General features: G+C 36.6%; 1 protein-coding gene and 1 non-coding gene across 2 annotated transcripts in view; one reads left to right on the forward strand and one right to left on the reverse strand.

Moving 5' to 3' along the window:
- Adam9 (ADAM metallopeptidase domain 9) overlaps positions 1 to 14,625 on the reverse strand; it is a 147,938-nt gene that overhangs the window by 61,214 nt on the left and 72,099 nt on the right. Inside the window, exon 12 of the mRNA XM_023722019.1 lies at positions 3,802 to 3,973. Within this exon, the coding sequence (XP_023577787.1) occupies positions 3,802 to 3,973 (172 nt within the window). The remainder of the gene's footprint in view (positions 1 to 3,801; positions 3,974 to 14,625) is intronic.
- On the forward strand, positions 7,675 to 7,781 carry LOC111818350. The gene has a single exon (XR_002822369.1). It is a non-coding gene; the product is annotated as a U6 spliceosomal RNA (small nuclear RNA).

Raw genomic sequence — 14,625 nt, forward strand, 5'->3', positions numbered from 1 at the left:
CTACAAGAAATTTAGAGAAGATTTAATATAAACTTTTCTCAAACTCTTCAATGAAATTGAAAGGGAAATAATTCTCTCACATTCATTCTTGGAGACAAGCATTATTCTCATACCAAAACCAGGAAAAGACCCAACTAAAAAAGAGAACCACAGGCCAATCTCTCTAATGAACACAGATGCAAAAATCCTCAATAAAATAATAGCAGAGTACAGGAAATCACTAAGAAGATTATACATCATGACCAAGTAGGATTCATCCCAGGAACAGATGGTTCAATACATGCAAATCCATTAAGTGTAATATACCATGTCAACAAAGCTAAAGAAAAAAAATCACATAGTCATCTCAATAGATGAAGAAAAAGCTTTTTCCTCTGAATAACCAATACAATGACAACAACATGCAACATATTAATTATTGTAAGTGGCCTACTAACCTGTTTTGAAACTGTTTCACTGCTATTTCATCTTTTTTTTCTCACTAAAATGAATTTTAAAAAACTTTTAAATCCCCCTCTCAAAAAAGAAAAAGATTTTGACAAACATTCATGATAAAAACCTTACAGGAAATCGGAACTGATGGTCTTTACATCAACTTGATGAAAGCCATCTAATTAAGAAACCAACAGCGAAAGTAATGTGACTTCTTGGCCAATCAGCATGGCTTTGAAACTCTTTTTGTACATGTTTCTGGCTTCATTATGTGGTTTATTTATCAGTCATAAATTAGGGAAAAGAAAACCTGATTCCTCCTGTACCTTCTTTTAAACATTATTCTATTAAATTATTTGCACTGGTTAAAAAAAAAAGAAAGAAACCAACAGCCAATGTCATATTAAACGGACAAAAACTGAAAACTTCACTTTAAAATCAGAAATAAAACAAGGATGCCTGTTGTCACCACTCCTACTCAATATAGTTTTGGAAACATTAGCCAGAGCAATTAGACGAGAGAGAAATAAAAGGAATAATGATTGGAAAAGAAGAAGTGAAATCATCATTATTTGCTAGTGACATGATATTCTACATAGAAGACGTGAAAAACACCAAGAGACTTGTAGATTTAACAACCACATTCAGTAGCATACCAGGATATAAAGTCAACACTCAAAAGTCAATAGCATTTTGTACACAAACAACAAACACACCAAGAGAGAAATTAAGGAAAACACAACCTTCTCAATAACATCCAAAAAAATGAAATAATTAGGAATTGATCTCATAGGGAAGTAAAAGATTTATACAGTGAAAATTACAGTACTCAGAAAAGAGATCAGAGAAGATTTCACAAAATGGAAAAATATTCCTTGCTCCTGGATAGGAAGATACAACATAATGAAAATGGTCATACTCCAAAAATTGTTATACAGATTCAATGCAACCCCAATACCATTAGAATACCTCACAGATCCAGAGAAGGCATTCCCAAAATTCATCTGGAACCAGAAGAAACCCAGAATATCAAAATCAAAATCAAACCAGAATATCAAACCAGAATAAATCAATATCAAAATCAAACCAGAATATCAAAATCAATCCTAGGCAACAAAGGAAAGGCAGGGGACATCACAATCCCTGACCTGACACTGTACTACAAAGATACTGTAATAAAAATCATTATGGCACTAGCATAAAAACAGATCTGAGGATCAATGAAACAGATTAGAAGATGAAGAAACAACTATAAGCATAGTCTGCCATCTTATCTCTGGCAAAGGGGCCAAACATCTTCACTGAAAAAACATAGCTTCTTTAATAAATGGTGCTGGAAAAATTGGCTTTCCACATGCCAAAGGCTAAAATCAGACCCTTGTCTATCATCATGCACTAAAACACATCCAAAATGAATCAAAGATTTAAACACTGAAATAGAAACACTAAATATCCTAGAGGAAAATGTAGATAGAAATTTTAAAGACATAGGGGTAGGTAGAGAGTACATGAACAAAAACCAACCTGCACAGGAAATACTTCAAAGAATCAAAAACTGGGATCTCATCTTTTTGAAAGTTTCTGCACATCAGAAGAAATAATCAAGAGAATAAAAAGAAAACCCACAACTGGAGAAAAAAAAAAAAAAAAAAGATCATGGTCAACTGCCCCTCTGACAAACACCTATATAGAACAAATAAAGAATTTTAAAATCAGGCCCCAAATTCAAAGACACAATCCAAAAGTGGGCATATGAGATGAATATACATTTCTCAGATGAAAAATGCAAATGGAAGATAAACATATTTTTAAAATGTTCAACTTCATTGATCATTTGGGAAATTCAAATTTAAACAACACTGAGATTCCATCTTATCCCAGAAAGAATGGCTATACTCAGGAAGTCAACCAATAATAAATACTGGAGGGACTGTGGGGAAAAAGCAAACCTTCTCTACTGTTGGTGGGAGTGCAGACTGGTACAAACACTATGGAAATCAGTGTGGAGATCCCTCAAAAAGCTAGGATTGGACCTCCCATTTAAGCTAGCTCTTCCCCTCTTGGGTATTTTTCCAGAAGAACTAACATTATCATACCACAGTGATTTATGTGCACCCATGTTTATAGCAGTGTAATATGTCATAGCTAGATGGAAGCAAACCAAATGCCTATCAACTGAGGAACAGATAAAAAAAGATGTGATTTTTTTACACAATGGAGTATTATTCAGCTATAAAAAAGGATAAACTTGAGGCTTTTATCCATAAATGGATACAACTAGAGACCATACTCTTAAGTAAAATAAATCAGACCCGCACGTACAAACATCATATTGTCTCCCTAGTGTAAGAGCCTGAAAGAGTAAATAAAAGCTGAAGGATACAATAGATACTATGAAAAGAAAATGAATCTATCCAAGAAGAAGCAATTACTGAGATAAGGAGAAGGACAGGAGAGGCAATGAGGTAAAGATATATATCTATGTATGTATCCCAGATGGTTTGGATAGTTGTGCTGTGGATTTCTGCTGGTCTGTGGAAAGAAGCAGTTAATGCTTAAATTTTTGTCTTTTTTTCATCTTTCTTAATTTTTTTTTTTTTCCTCTGAATGCCTTCAGGGCAGGTTTGGCTGGCTTGAGTTGTGGGGATCGAACCACAGCAACCTGAGCCTGACTGCTTTGTTGAAGCAGCCACTTAAAGAACTGAGCTAAGGGGCAGGCCCCCACTAATTTCTTATAACTCTTTTCTTTCTTTTTCCAATTTTGCATGCATATATCTGGTAATCTAAACAACCAAGTTCAAGACAACATCATACAATACAACAAATATTGTTGAATTTGTACTATTTTGTTTAATGAAATTCTGTACCATTCCTAATTTTCTTATTACTAGTTTGTATTCTCAAAAGAAAGAAAGACAACCAGACAGAAACAAACAAACCCACCCAGAGGATGGGTCAGCTTTGATTTATTTTTCAAATGAGTACAAACTGAATAAATATTTCTGCACAGGTATTTGCCAGAATGTTCAATGCTCACAAATTAGGAGCCAAGTGAAAAACTGATTCCTTTTTAAAACTCAATAAGCAAATAACCATAATAGAGCTGGTACAAGAGGGGGAAAATCAGAAGAGTATCCATGGTGCCTCCCTTGACTTTAGATGGTACCATTAGTTATATTCTTTTTTTTTTTTTTTTCATTAGTTATATTCTGAGAAGAAAATAACCAATCCCAGAAACACACAGATAAAATAACCCTCATCTGCTGCTACAGTTTATTTTAGTTCCTATGCCAGAGTTACACAAAGCCAGCAAATTTTTTCCAAATCTCATGGGAATTTTACAAAGCAAAAATCAAAAATTAAACTGACCTTTGGAGTACCACAGTCACATTCTTCTCCAGGGTCCACCAATTTATTACCACAGGAGGGCGCACTATAAGCTTCATCAGGCTTTGGAATATTAAGAAGGCAGTTTCCTCCTTTATTTAAAGTTAACTTCTCAAAATCCTCTGCACTACAACTGCTGAAGTTTCTGGAACCTCTATAATAAATATTAAGAAAAATATAATGATTGTTCATTTTGAAATGCTTAAGTCATGTCTTTAATTTTTTTTTTAATCTTGTATTTATTTGGTACAGGGTCTCACTATGCTCATACTCATAGTGATTCTCCTGTCTCCACTTCCCCAGCACTGGGATTACAGGTGTGTGCCACCACACCCTATTTCGGTGGCCAACATGATGCTCCCAGGGTTCCAGGCACTAGTAATACATATGGTACTAGGGATCAAACCTAGGTCCTTGTGCTTGCCAGACAGGCGCTTAGACTGCTGAGCAATCTCCCCAGCTGTAAGTCATATCTTTAACCAAAAAAGAAATACTGCAAATGATCAAAAACAAGCTAACAAAAGTTGATAGAAATGAGAAATATTAACTATTCCTAATAAATATAGAGCATTAAAGGTACCATATAATGGTTTACAATTTTGGTTACATTACATTATACCTCCATGAAAATATCTTCCAAACACATTATTTATACTGAAACACAAAAATCGTAATTTTCAGGAAGAAACCACAAAAATTATCTAGTCTATACAGAACCAAGCTTTATTTGTCTACTGTAATAAAGATACAAATATTATAAACTAGCTATATATTGGCCCTAATCTTTTCTTACTCTGCAGGATGACACTCTTCTGTTCCCCACCCCCACTGTCATTCACTGGGAGTTACAGGAAATGCAAATGGGCAATTCTGGTATGGATGCACCATGGCCACTAAAATGCAGCAAGAGGCACATGCACCTGGTCTTGGAGAAACCCAAATCACATTAAAACTTTTAGTAGCTGGGCATGGCAGTGCACACCTGTAATTCCAGCACTCTAGGAGACTGAAGCAGGAGGATTCCAAGTTCCAGTCCTGCCTAGATAATTTAGGGAAATCTATATCAAAATAAAAATGAAAAAAGCTAGGGATGTAGCTCAGTACAGAAACCCTAGGTTCAAGTAGCAGTTCCACAAGGGAAAATAATGTATCAAGGGTAGTCTCTTTTTATTTATTTCTTCTTTTATGGCCTGAGATTTTGGTACAATATCAAAAATAATAAAATAAAAATTTAAAATGTCATAGTGAAAACCATTAATTAAAATAATCAGTGTGTTCATTTTAATCAGGAAAAAAAAATAATTGCTAAGCCCAATATCAAAGAACCACAATATTTCCTTGTAGTAGTTTTATGGTTTCAAGTCTTATAATAGCTCTCCTCATTGAGTGGATTTTGTGTGTGTGTGTGTGTGTGTGTGTGTGTGTGTGTGTGTGTGGATTGTGAAAAACTAAAGGTCCAATTTCATTCCTCCATATGGGGAAATTTCATTTCCCCAGCACCATTTATTGAAGAAACAATATTTTCTCCAATGTGCTACCCTGATGTCCTTGTTGAAAATTAGTTCACTATCAATGATTGAGTTTATTTTTAAGCTCTTTTCTCTTAAAAAAAAATTATTTTATTTTGAAAAGTAAAAAGAAAAGCCAAAATGAATAGCAGAAACAAACACAGAAACAGGGTAACATACAACAATACATGTTACAGATTTTCAAAACAAGAATAGCAAATTAACAATGGCTGTTATATTACCTATATTTAATGTCAAATACAGCTATGCAAGATTGGACAGATAATTGAATATTTTAAGCTCTCTTTTCTGTTTCATTGGTTTGTGTCTGTTTTTTAAGCCAGTACCATACTATTTTTAATTACTAGAACTACAGTACTAAAAAGCTTCAGCACAGCAAAATGAAAAGGGGAAATAATATTTGCAAACCATATATGATGAGGTTAATATAAAAATTTGCAAACTCACAAAACTCAATGTCAGCAAAAGAAAGAACACAATTTAAAAATGAGCAAAGGAGCTGAGTACATTGGCTCATGCCCATAATCCTAACAATTCAGGAAGTAGAGGCAGGATAACCACTTCAACTCTAACAAGAGTTGGAGAGACCTTATCTCAAAAAATACATAAATAAAGATAAATTAAAAGAGCTGAGAGTAAAGCTTAGTGGTAGAGTGCTTTTCTAGAATGCACAGGCCTGGGTTCAAATGCCAGTACAGAGAAAAGAGCAAAGGACTTGAATACACATCTCAAACAAAGATGTACCAATGACCTACAGGTGAAACAATGCTCAGTATCCCTAATCACCAGGGAAATGCAAACCAAAACCACATGATCTCACCTTACACTAGTAGGATGGGTTTTATTCAAAACATAAGGTAAGTGTGGGCAAGGGTAGGAAGAAAAGGACACCCTTGATCACTGCTGGTGGGAACACAAATTGATGCAGCTATTAAGGAAAACAATGTGAGATTGCTAGAGAAATTAAAAAGAGCTATCATGTGACCCAGCAATCTCTCCTCTAGATATATACACAAAGGAAACAAATCAGCACTTCATAAAGATATCTACATTCACATGTTTCGCTTATTCACAATACCCAAGACATAGAAACAACCTAAGTATCCATTAGTGAAAAAATTTGTGTGTGTGAACATGTGCATGTGTGAATGAAATAGAGTACAACTCAGCCTTATACAAGTAAAAGGACAGCCTGCCATCTGTCACATGGATAAACAAAGAGGATGTTATCTAAGTGAAGTAAGCCAGACACAAGAAAAAAATACCGTTTGGTGTCACTTATGTTTGAAATAGAAAAACAAAGCACATATACGGAGACCAAAAAAAAAAAAAAACAGTGGTTATGGAGTGGGAAGGAAGGAAATGGGGAGATGTAGGTCACAGGATACAGAACAGCAGATATAAAGGATGAACAAGTGGAAAGATCTAGTTGTATTTATAGGACTATATTATATTGTATTCAGGATTTTTGCTAAAAGAGTAGTTTTTGGTGCTCTTGCCACAAAGGAAAATAAAAATGGGTAACTACAGGGGATGATGGATATGTTAATATGCCAAACTACAGTAGCTATTTCACCATTTATCAAAACACATTACACATTTTAAATATATATATAATTTTTTTCTTCAAGGAAACTTGGTGCTGTCCTGTAGAAAACAATGGGGCAGGTAGGTAGGAAAAAGACAGGGAAAGGCCTGAGTGAGGTTTCTGGCAAATCCTGACTAAAAAGAGTTTAAACCCCTGCTAGACAAAGGCAAGTTAGAGAAAAAGCAGGGAGAAATGACAGAGGCTGGCTCTGCTTGGCGCCAGGGCCCCAAACAGAGTTAGTGACCCTCAACTCACTATGAAAAAAAGAATAAGCAAAGGCAATTATTTTGATTCATAGAAAAATATAGCACAGGGCTTGTGATAATAACAGAAAGGCTTATTTTTTGTTATCTTTTGCTTGCCACTCTTAAGAATATGATGAAGAGGAATCCTTTTGCGCAATATCGATCATCTGTTCATTCAACAAATATGTGCTGGACATCTGTCTGTACAAGGCACGCCTCTCCATGCAAGGGATGAAAATGAACACAAGAGCCAAAACCCCACCCTATGAAGGCTACATTCTAGTGAGCAAAGCAGACTAAACAAGTAAACTGGACAGATTAGAAAGCAAAGAATGCCATGGGAAGATGGAAGGGAGCAAGGGCAATAACCTGTGCAGAGGTGGAGTGATAATTTTAGTTTATTTTAAAGAGACAAAAAAAAAAATAAAAACAATACAGAATTTCAAAACAAGATGATAGAAAATTCTGAGTGATAATTTTAAAAGGCAGGCAAGTGCTCACTCCAGCAGCACATATACTAAAATTGGAATGATACAGAGAAGATTACCATGGCCCCTGAGCAATGATGACATGCAAATTCATGAAGTGTTCCACATTTTTGTGTGAAAATATGTAATTGTTTATTCATATTTTTTACATATTTTTTATTTTTTTGTTTTTTTCTCCATATTCTGTAGAGACTTAAAGTTTAACATATCAATACTTGATGGAAAACAGCTGTTTCATGTTATGCCTAAAATGTTTGACATTCAGACAGATAGTGAGGTTAAACCCAACTGCATATGCTGTAGGGTAATAGTAAGCTTCTCTTCTGGAGGGTTAACAACCTAAGTTTGCAGACCAAAAATCAGAGAAAAAGAAGGGCTGCAAGGACAGCCAACACTTTGGCCCTAGCCTTTCAAGGTCAGTGAGGACTCAGGACACAGGAAAACCTATAATGTAACATCATGTAACTCAGTTGTGTCCGAAGTTTTCTGATCAAGGAGATTATAAGGCCACCAAGGAATGTGATCAATAATGTAGAGTGTGCCTAAGGAGAGTCACAGGGAGAGAAAACATTCTCTCAGGCTTTCACAGAGAGCAAATCGGTCAAGTAATGGTTGTGACTCATCCACATGGCTGACACTGACAAAGAATCTGCAAACTGTGGCACAGAGTTACAGGATAAATCCTGAGGGGATCTGACTGACCTTATCAGATACAAAAGTTACATTTCTTGTTATATAGGTCTTGCTTTATCTTGGTCTTAACAATCCAGCAGAAAAGTATAAAAACAAGGTATGAAAAGTAAAGCCTTGTTAATACGCTGAGCTGTGAAAGGCTCAAGTCAACAACTTCTGACACTGCCAGTCCTACAGATAACCCACTTCTATTATGGACTACTGGACTATATTGGATTATTTTGCTGAGTTCACGGACCTACAATATTTAAATGGCAATAGAATACCCATCTCTAACAAAACTAAACAAAAAAAATGGGATACAAAGGAAGGACCATTTTGTATCTGTATATACAAAATAGGATAAATATACAGCTACTTTCTCTTAATTCAATGAGAAGATTTGTACTAATACTAATTAGACAGGATATCAAATCTGCATCTTGTACAATGAATAACCACTAAGAAGATAACAATATGCAATGTACGAATTATTGAATCTGAGGGGCCAGGGAAATGGCTCAGTGGAATAAGTGCTTCCCTGGCAAGTGCAAGGGCCTGAGTTCAATCCCTAGTTCCACCAAAAAAAAAAAAAAAATTATTGAATCTGTCCTATTAATCGGTTTTGAAACTGTCTCATTGCTCTCTTTTTCTCAATAATATTAATAAAAAAAAATAGGCAGGCAAGATCAGGTACTTCAGTCTTTGAGACATTTTTATTGTTTTTTAATTAATTAATTAATTAATTAATTGGTACAGGGTCTCACTATGCAGCTCAGACTCAGTGATCCTCCTGTCTCAGCCTCCCAGCACTGGGATTACAGGTGTACCCCACTATGCTTGGTTTTGGTGGTCAGCACTGCACATGCAGAGTTCCACGGCCAACATGGCATGTGGTACTAGAGATCAAATTTTGGTCCTTGCATTTGCCAGGCAGGTGCTTAGACCGCCAAGTTATCTCCCCAGCCCTTTCTGACATTTTTAATCAAAACTGGATATATGTGATATAGGAGAAATATAACTCCCAACCTGTTAGATGTCAAATTTCACAAGTTTATGGTCCTACAACATGGAAGAATAAAGTCAGAACCCAAAGGAAGAAGTTAGAGAGTTTTACTGGAAATCAGGAGAGAAAAACAGCTCCTTGATTTCCAGGAGGGAATGAGCTGGTGACCAAGGCCCCTTGTCAGGGAATTTATATAGCAAAGTCACAGCATGGGTCAAATTACAATCAACCTGTAAGATTGCAAGTATAGTTGCTTAGCTAAAATTGACCCAAAAGGAAAATGAGTCACACAGCAAGGGAACATGAAAAGAACAAAGGCATTCATGGGAAGGGATGGTCCAAATGTCCTGATCACTCTACCCAGGCAACTGATGCCTGTCTGAACTCACTGGACCAGATGGTGCTAATTATAATATAATCTCAAGTTGTTTATCCCTAGGAAGGCATGCAGGTTCCGATGCACCTCCGGCCACAATTCTGAGGTCTTCATTTTTCTGCTGATTTCCTTGAGAGCCTAGCTTGTCTCTGACTATATATTCCTATAAACAGCTTCTTCTATATATGAGGAAAGAGCAGTACTGGGAGAGACGCAAAGAACCTAAAGTAAAAGCCCACATGGTGTGTTTGCTGAACATAAAGAAAGCCAAGAGGCTCGCAACACAGTGAGCCAGTGAGGGACTGAGTAATGATACACTCAGTAAAGGGGAAAACAGAGCAATACAAATATGTCTTTTTACTGTAAGTGAAAGGGGGACACTAGGATACAGTAGCTAAACAATGGAAAGGAGAAATACAGGATTTGACTTACAAGAACGATTGCCACAATTGCTATGTTAAGCAAGAATGAAAGACAGCTTTAAGGAGAATCTACCCGACATGATGAATCAGAGTAATAGTAGAAACAGGAAAAAGTGGCTGGATAACTTATGACTTACAGGAAAGACATTATGCTGAACAGTGTTGGAAGAAAAACAGAAAGCTGATGGCAAGATTACACTGAGACAGTAGAAGTTATTCTAACTAACATAGGGAAGACTGACTAGATGAGGTTTACATGGGACAATAAGAATCTGACTACTAGACAAAAACACTGAACACATGATAAACAAAGGTGATCTCAAACTGTAAATGTTTATTTCCTATTGTTGATCTTGGGTGCTTGCTTTGGCAGCACATATACTACTGGTGACCCTGGTAATTACAGTACTTGCCACACAGCACATATGCAATAATGTTCTCTGTAAAAACATATTAACTAGACAATAACCACATGAGTTGTGCAGGTGTATATATACTTCTACACTAAGATCCCTAATTATAACCTATAACAAATCTACCACTTTTAAACTGGTAATTTCTGAAATGAGCATGTTACTTAGTAGCTGAAATCATTTTCTCATAAGTAACACTTTAAATGTTTAAACCTAATCTACCCAAAAAAAAAAAAAAAAAAGTTTTACCTGTAATGTCTGATTATAGTACCAAAAATTGTAAAACATAAGCACTTCTGCTTCTGGTAGAGATATAGCAAATATTCCCTAATACTGGACTTCTGTGATGCCTTGTAAGGCTTTGGAGGCAGCCTTGAAGGTACTGTTCCAGTAGCATCCTGCCTGGTACCTAATGTAAAAAGAAGGGTCTTTCTCCTAATATTTGGCTGACAAGCAACTTAAATATTGTTACTCTGCATGTGTACCTCTAGACTCTACAATATGTATGATTTAAAACAGCTCTTCCTCTTTTCTCACATGGAAGTTTGCTTTCAAAACACCTTCAAAAGATTGACAACAGAAATCATCTACCAGAAAATGATTCTTAAAACCACAATAGAGAAAACATTACTTATATTATTACTCATTTCTGTGAGTAACCTGGAAATATTTCCACCACTGCTATCTTAACCCTGACACCTGGAATGAGGAAGTACCATGAGGAGTGAGAAAGGGGCACCTGATTATGAAGGCTTACTGATGGTGGCACCTGGGGACAGAGTGAAGAAAGTGCTTTCTCTGGAAAGACACCTCCCAGGAAGAGCATTTCACACTTTTAGGAATCCAAGAATGGTACTGGAGAATACTCAGAATGGGTCTCCAAAATATCATAAATAATAAACTCACTTGACAAAGTTAGAGCATACATTTTATTAAACAGAACTGGCTCATTTAGAGTGATATCTGCAAAAAAAAAAATCCAAGAAAGATGTAATTATGAGAACAAAATTAATACTTATTAAAAGGCAGATGACAGGGAAGGTGTGAAATTTGCACTCAAAATAGGATTTATTTTTTTTCCAAAATTTTATTGATAAACAGCAATGAGACAGTTTCAAATCAAATCGGAAGTACAGTTTCAACAAATAACACACTGCATATATTCTTCTTAGTGGTTAATTGCTGTACAAGATGTGGACTTGAGATCCTATTTACAAACACCATTAGATCAAAATAGGATTTAATACTAGCCAAATTAAGGGCAACATTATCCTAGTTTGGAAATTATTCTTTTTTTGCTTGTTTTCTAATTGGATTGTTGCAGGGTCTTACTATGTAGCTCAGACTCATGGTCAGCTTCTTAATTTTAGTTTCCCCAGCGCTGGGATTAGAGGTGTATGCCACTAAGACTGGACTCTGGCTGGCTTAGCCTGCCCTCAGGGAAGGGCTGGTGCAGCATGTAGTGCTGGAGATAGAACTCAAAGTCCCTGCACTTCTCTAAGCAGGCACTTTAGTCTGCTCAGCTACCTCACCAGCCCTGGAAATTATTCTTACAAAAAAATTCTTTAAATGCAATGATATAATGACCAAGTCCAGCATCCAGCTGGGGCCAGCTAGGCCCAGCCTGCCCATTTTGGCAATGCATAAGAGAAAGAGCCGCCAAGCCCAGCAGCTGGGCCCAGCTGATCCACTTCAATAAGGCACAGCCGGAAGGAGCCAAACACAGCAGCCAGACCCAAACCACGCCCAGCAGGTTAAGTTCAAGTTCAGTAGAACTAGACCCAGTGAGCTGAGGCATGCTGCTAGGCCCAGTAGTGTGCAGGCTAAGGTACAGGAGAATAATCATGGCACAGAGGTGGCAGGAGATAACTCGAGTGAACTAGTCTGCCTGGAAGACTCCAGGTACATGAGGGGGAGGTATCCAGGCAGATAATTTAAGTACAAATGCCCAACTGAACATCTACTCTGTTATAGAGCTATAATGTTTGCCTCTGTGGTCTAAAGTAAAAATGCATTAGTTATAAAAGTTTGTCCATTTCTAAATTCCACTAGCCGTTATTAGCAATGCTAACTGTACATAGGAAAACATATCTGCCTTAAGCACATGTTCTCCCTTGCATAATAATATTGTGAGGCACTTGGGTAATAACCTCACCAAAGCCCTATACCGAAGAACGGACAGCAGTACCAAATGAAAACCAGTATCTCACTCTCAATCAACAGAGAAGACAAAATCTTGGGACACACACAAAACAAGAATCTCTGACACAGAAGAGATACCTAAAAAACAGAACCCTTTATAGAGAGGTTCTAATTGCAGTAATATAGCTACCTACTAAAGATCAAATAAAATTGATAAAACCCTAGCCAACAATATGGAAAAAAAGGAAAGGAAAAAAACTCAAATCCAAGGAATAAGGAATGAAAAGGGCGAAATTACTATAGATTCTATGGAAATTAGGAAAACCATCAATAGATATTTTCAAAAGTTAGCCCATATTTATGAAGTGTAAGAATTATGTAAAATATCCACATTACTCAAAATGATCTACAGAGTGAATATAATCCCTATCAAAATTCTAATAACATTCTAAACAAAAAGAAATTTTTTCTTATACCAGGAACCAAATTCAGGAACTTGTGCTTGCCAAGTAGGTGCTATGTCGCTGAGCTATAACCCTCATCCTAACAAATTTTTTTTAAACTTCCAAAATTCATCTTACAACACAAAAGATCCCAAGTAGGTAAAACCATCCGAGAAAGAAGAAAACTAGAAACACCACATTTCCAAATTTAAATATATATTACAGTAATTAAAATAATGCAGTACTGGTATAAAAGCAGACACACAGACCACCGGAACATACTACAGAAGCCAGGAGTGAGTTCACGTATGAACAACCTCCATGTAAAATCTTATGCAAAAGGCTGTGGCTGTGTTGAAGGCTTAGACCACAGTGAAATTAATGTTCAGAGGTAAAGACTTTGGAATGTTTCTTTAGAGTCATTGAGAACTGAACCCAGGGCTTTGCGCATCCTATACAAGTCTCTACCACTGAATTAGAACCCCAGCCTCACTGGATCATTAGGGCACTAATGATCCTCATTAATGCTCACATCCACTGATGGGTTCATGATTGAATGGCCTACTGGAAGGCAGTGCAAACTGTAGCGGTGGTGGAAACTGTGTAGAAAGTAGGTCACTGGAAGAATGTACTTTGTTTGTCCCCACCCACTTCCTTGTAGTCTCCTGCTCTGCTTCCTGGCTTCCATGAAATGAGCAGCATTCTTCCTTCACACTTCTGCCTTCCCACAGGCCTAAGGTAATGGAGCTAGCATGGACTGAAACCTCTGAACAGAAAACCAAAACCTTTTCCACAAGTCTATTTTCTCAGGTTATTTTATCACAGCAACAGAAAGCTAATTATATATTACATTTTGCGTATATAGATGTGTGTGTATATATACATATATATGGATGGATGTATACTTCTTCATAGCTCACTGCTCATCCCTATTCCTCTAATTTAAATACTAACAGGATCAAAAGGTGTGTAGCTGAAATATAAGATGAATATATTCTTTGTGTGCTTAAAACTAGGCATTCACATTACCGAAATCTTGGCTGGAGGTGGGATGTGGAGATAAGAAATAAAGGAATGATTAATATTACAGAGAAAACAAGTCTACAAATATTGGCTGTGGAGCACACCAGATGTATGCAAAGGGTTCACAGCAAAGAGAAGAAGTGAAGCTTTGAAGGAAATCAAGTAAAAATCACACAGCACCAAGGTGTGAAGTATGACTCTTCACCAGACCTTGGGCTAATGCACTTACCACAGACTGAGCGGAGGTATGAGGTCCTGGGTACTGGCTGTAGCCAAGGAATAGGGCAGAGGTTAGAGAAGACTTTGTGCCTTAACATATTCGCCCTGTGCCAAACTTGGAAATTACTCCAAGTTATGAAGCTCTGTGTTATGCATAGTTGTAGAGGGTCTGACTCCAGGTCTAAGTTATGTCTACATTTATTGGACAAAGGTAAGGGTTGAAATTCTGCTAAATGAGTG

This window comes from Octodon degus, unplaced genomic scaffold (genome assembly GCF_000260255.1).
Source record: "Octodon degus isolate 3935 unplaced genomic scaffold, OctDeg1.0 scaffold00088, whole genome shotgun sequence".
NCBI lineage: Eukaryota > Metazoa > Chordata > Mammalia > Rodentia > Octodontidae > Octodon > Octodon degus.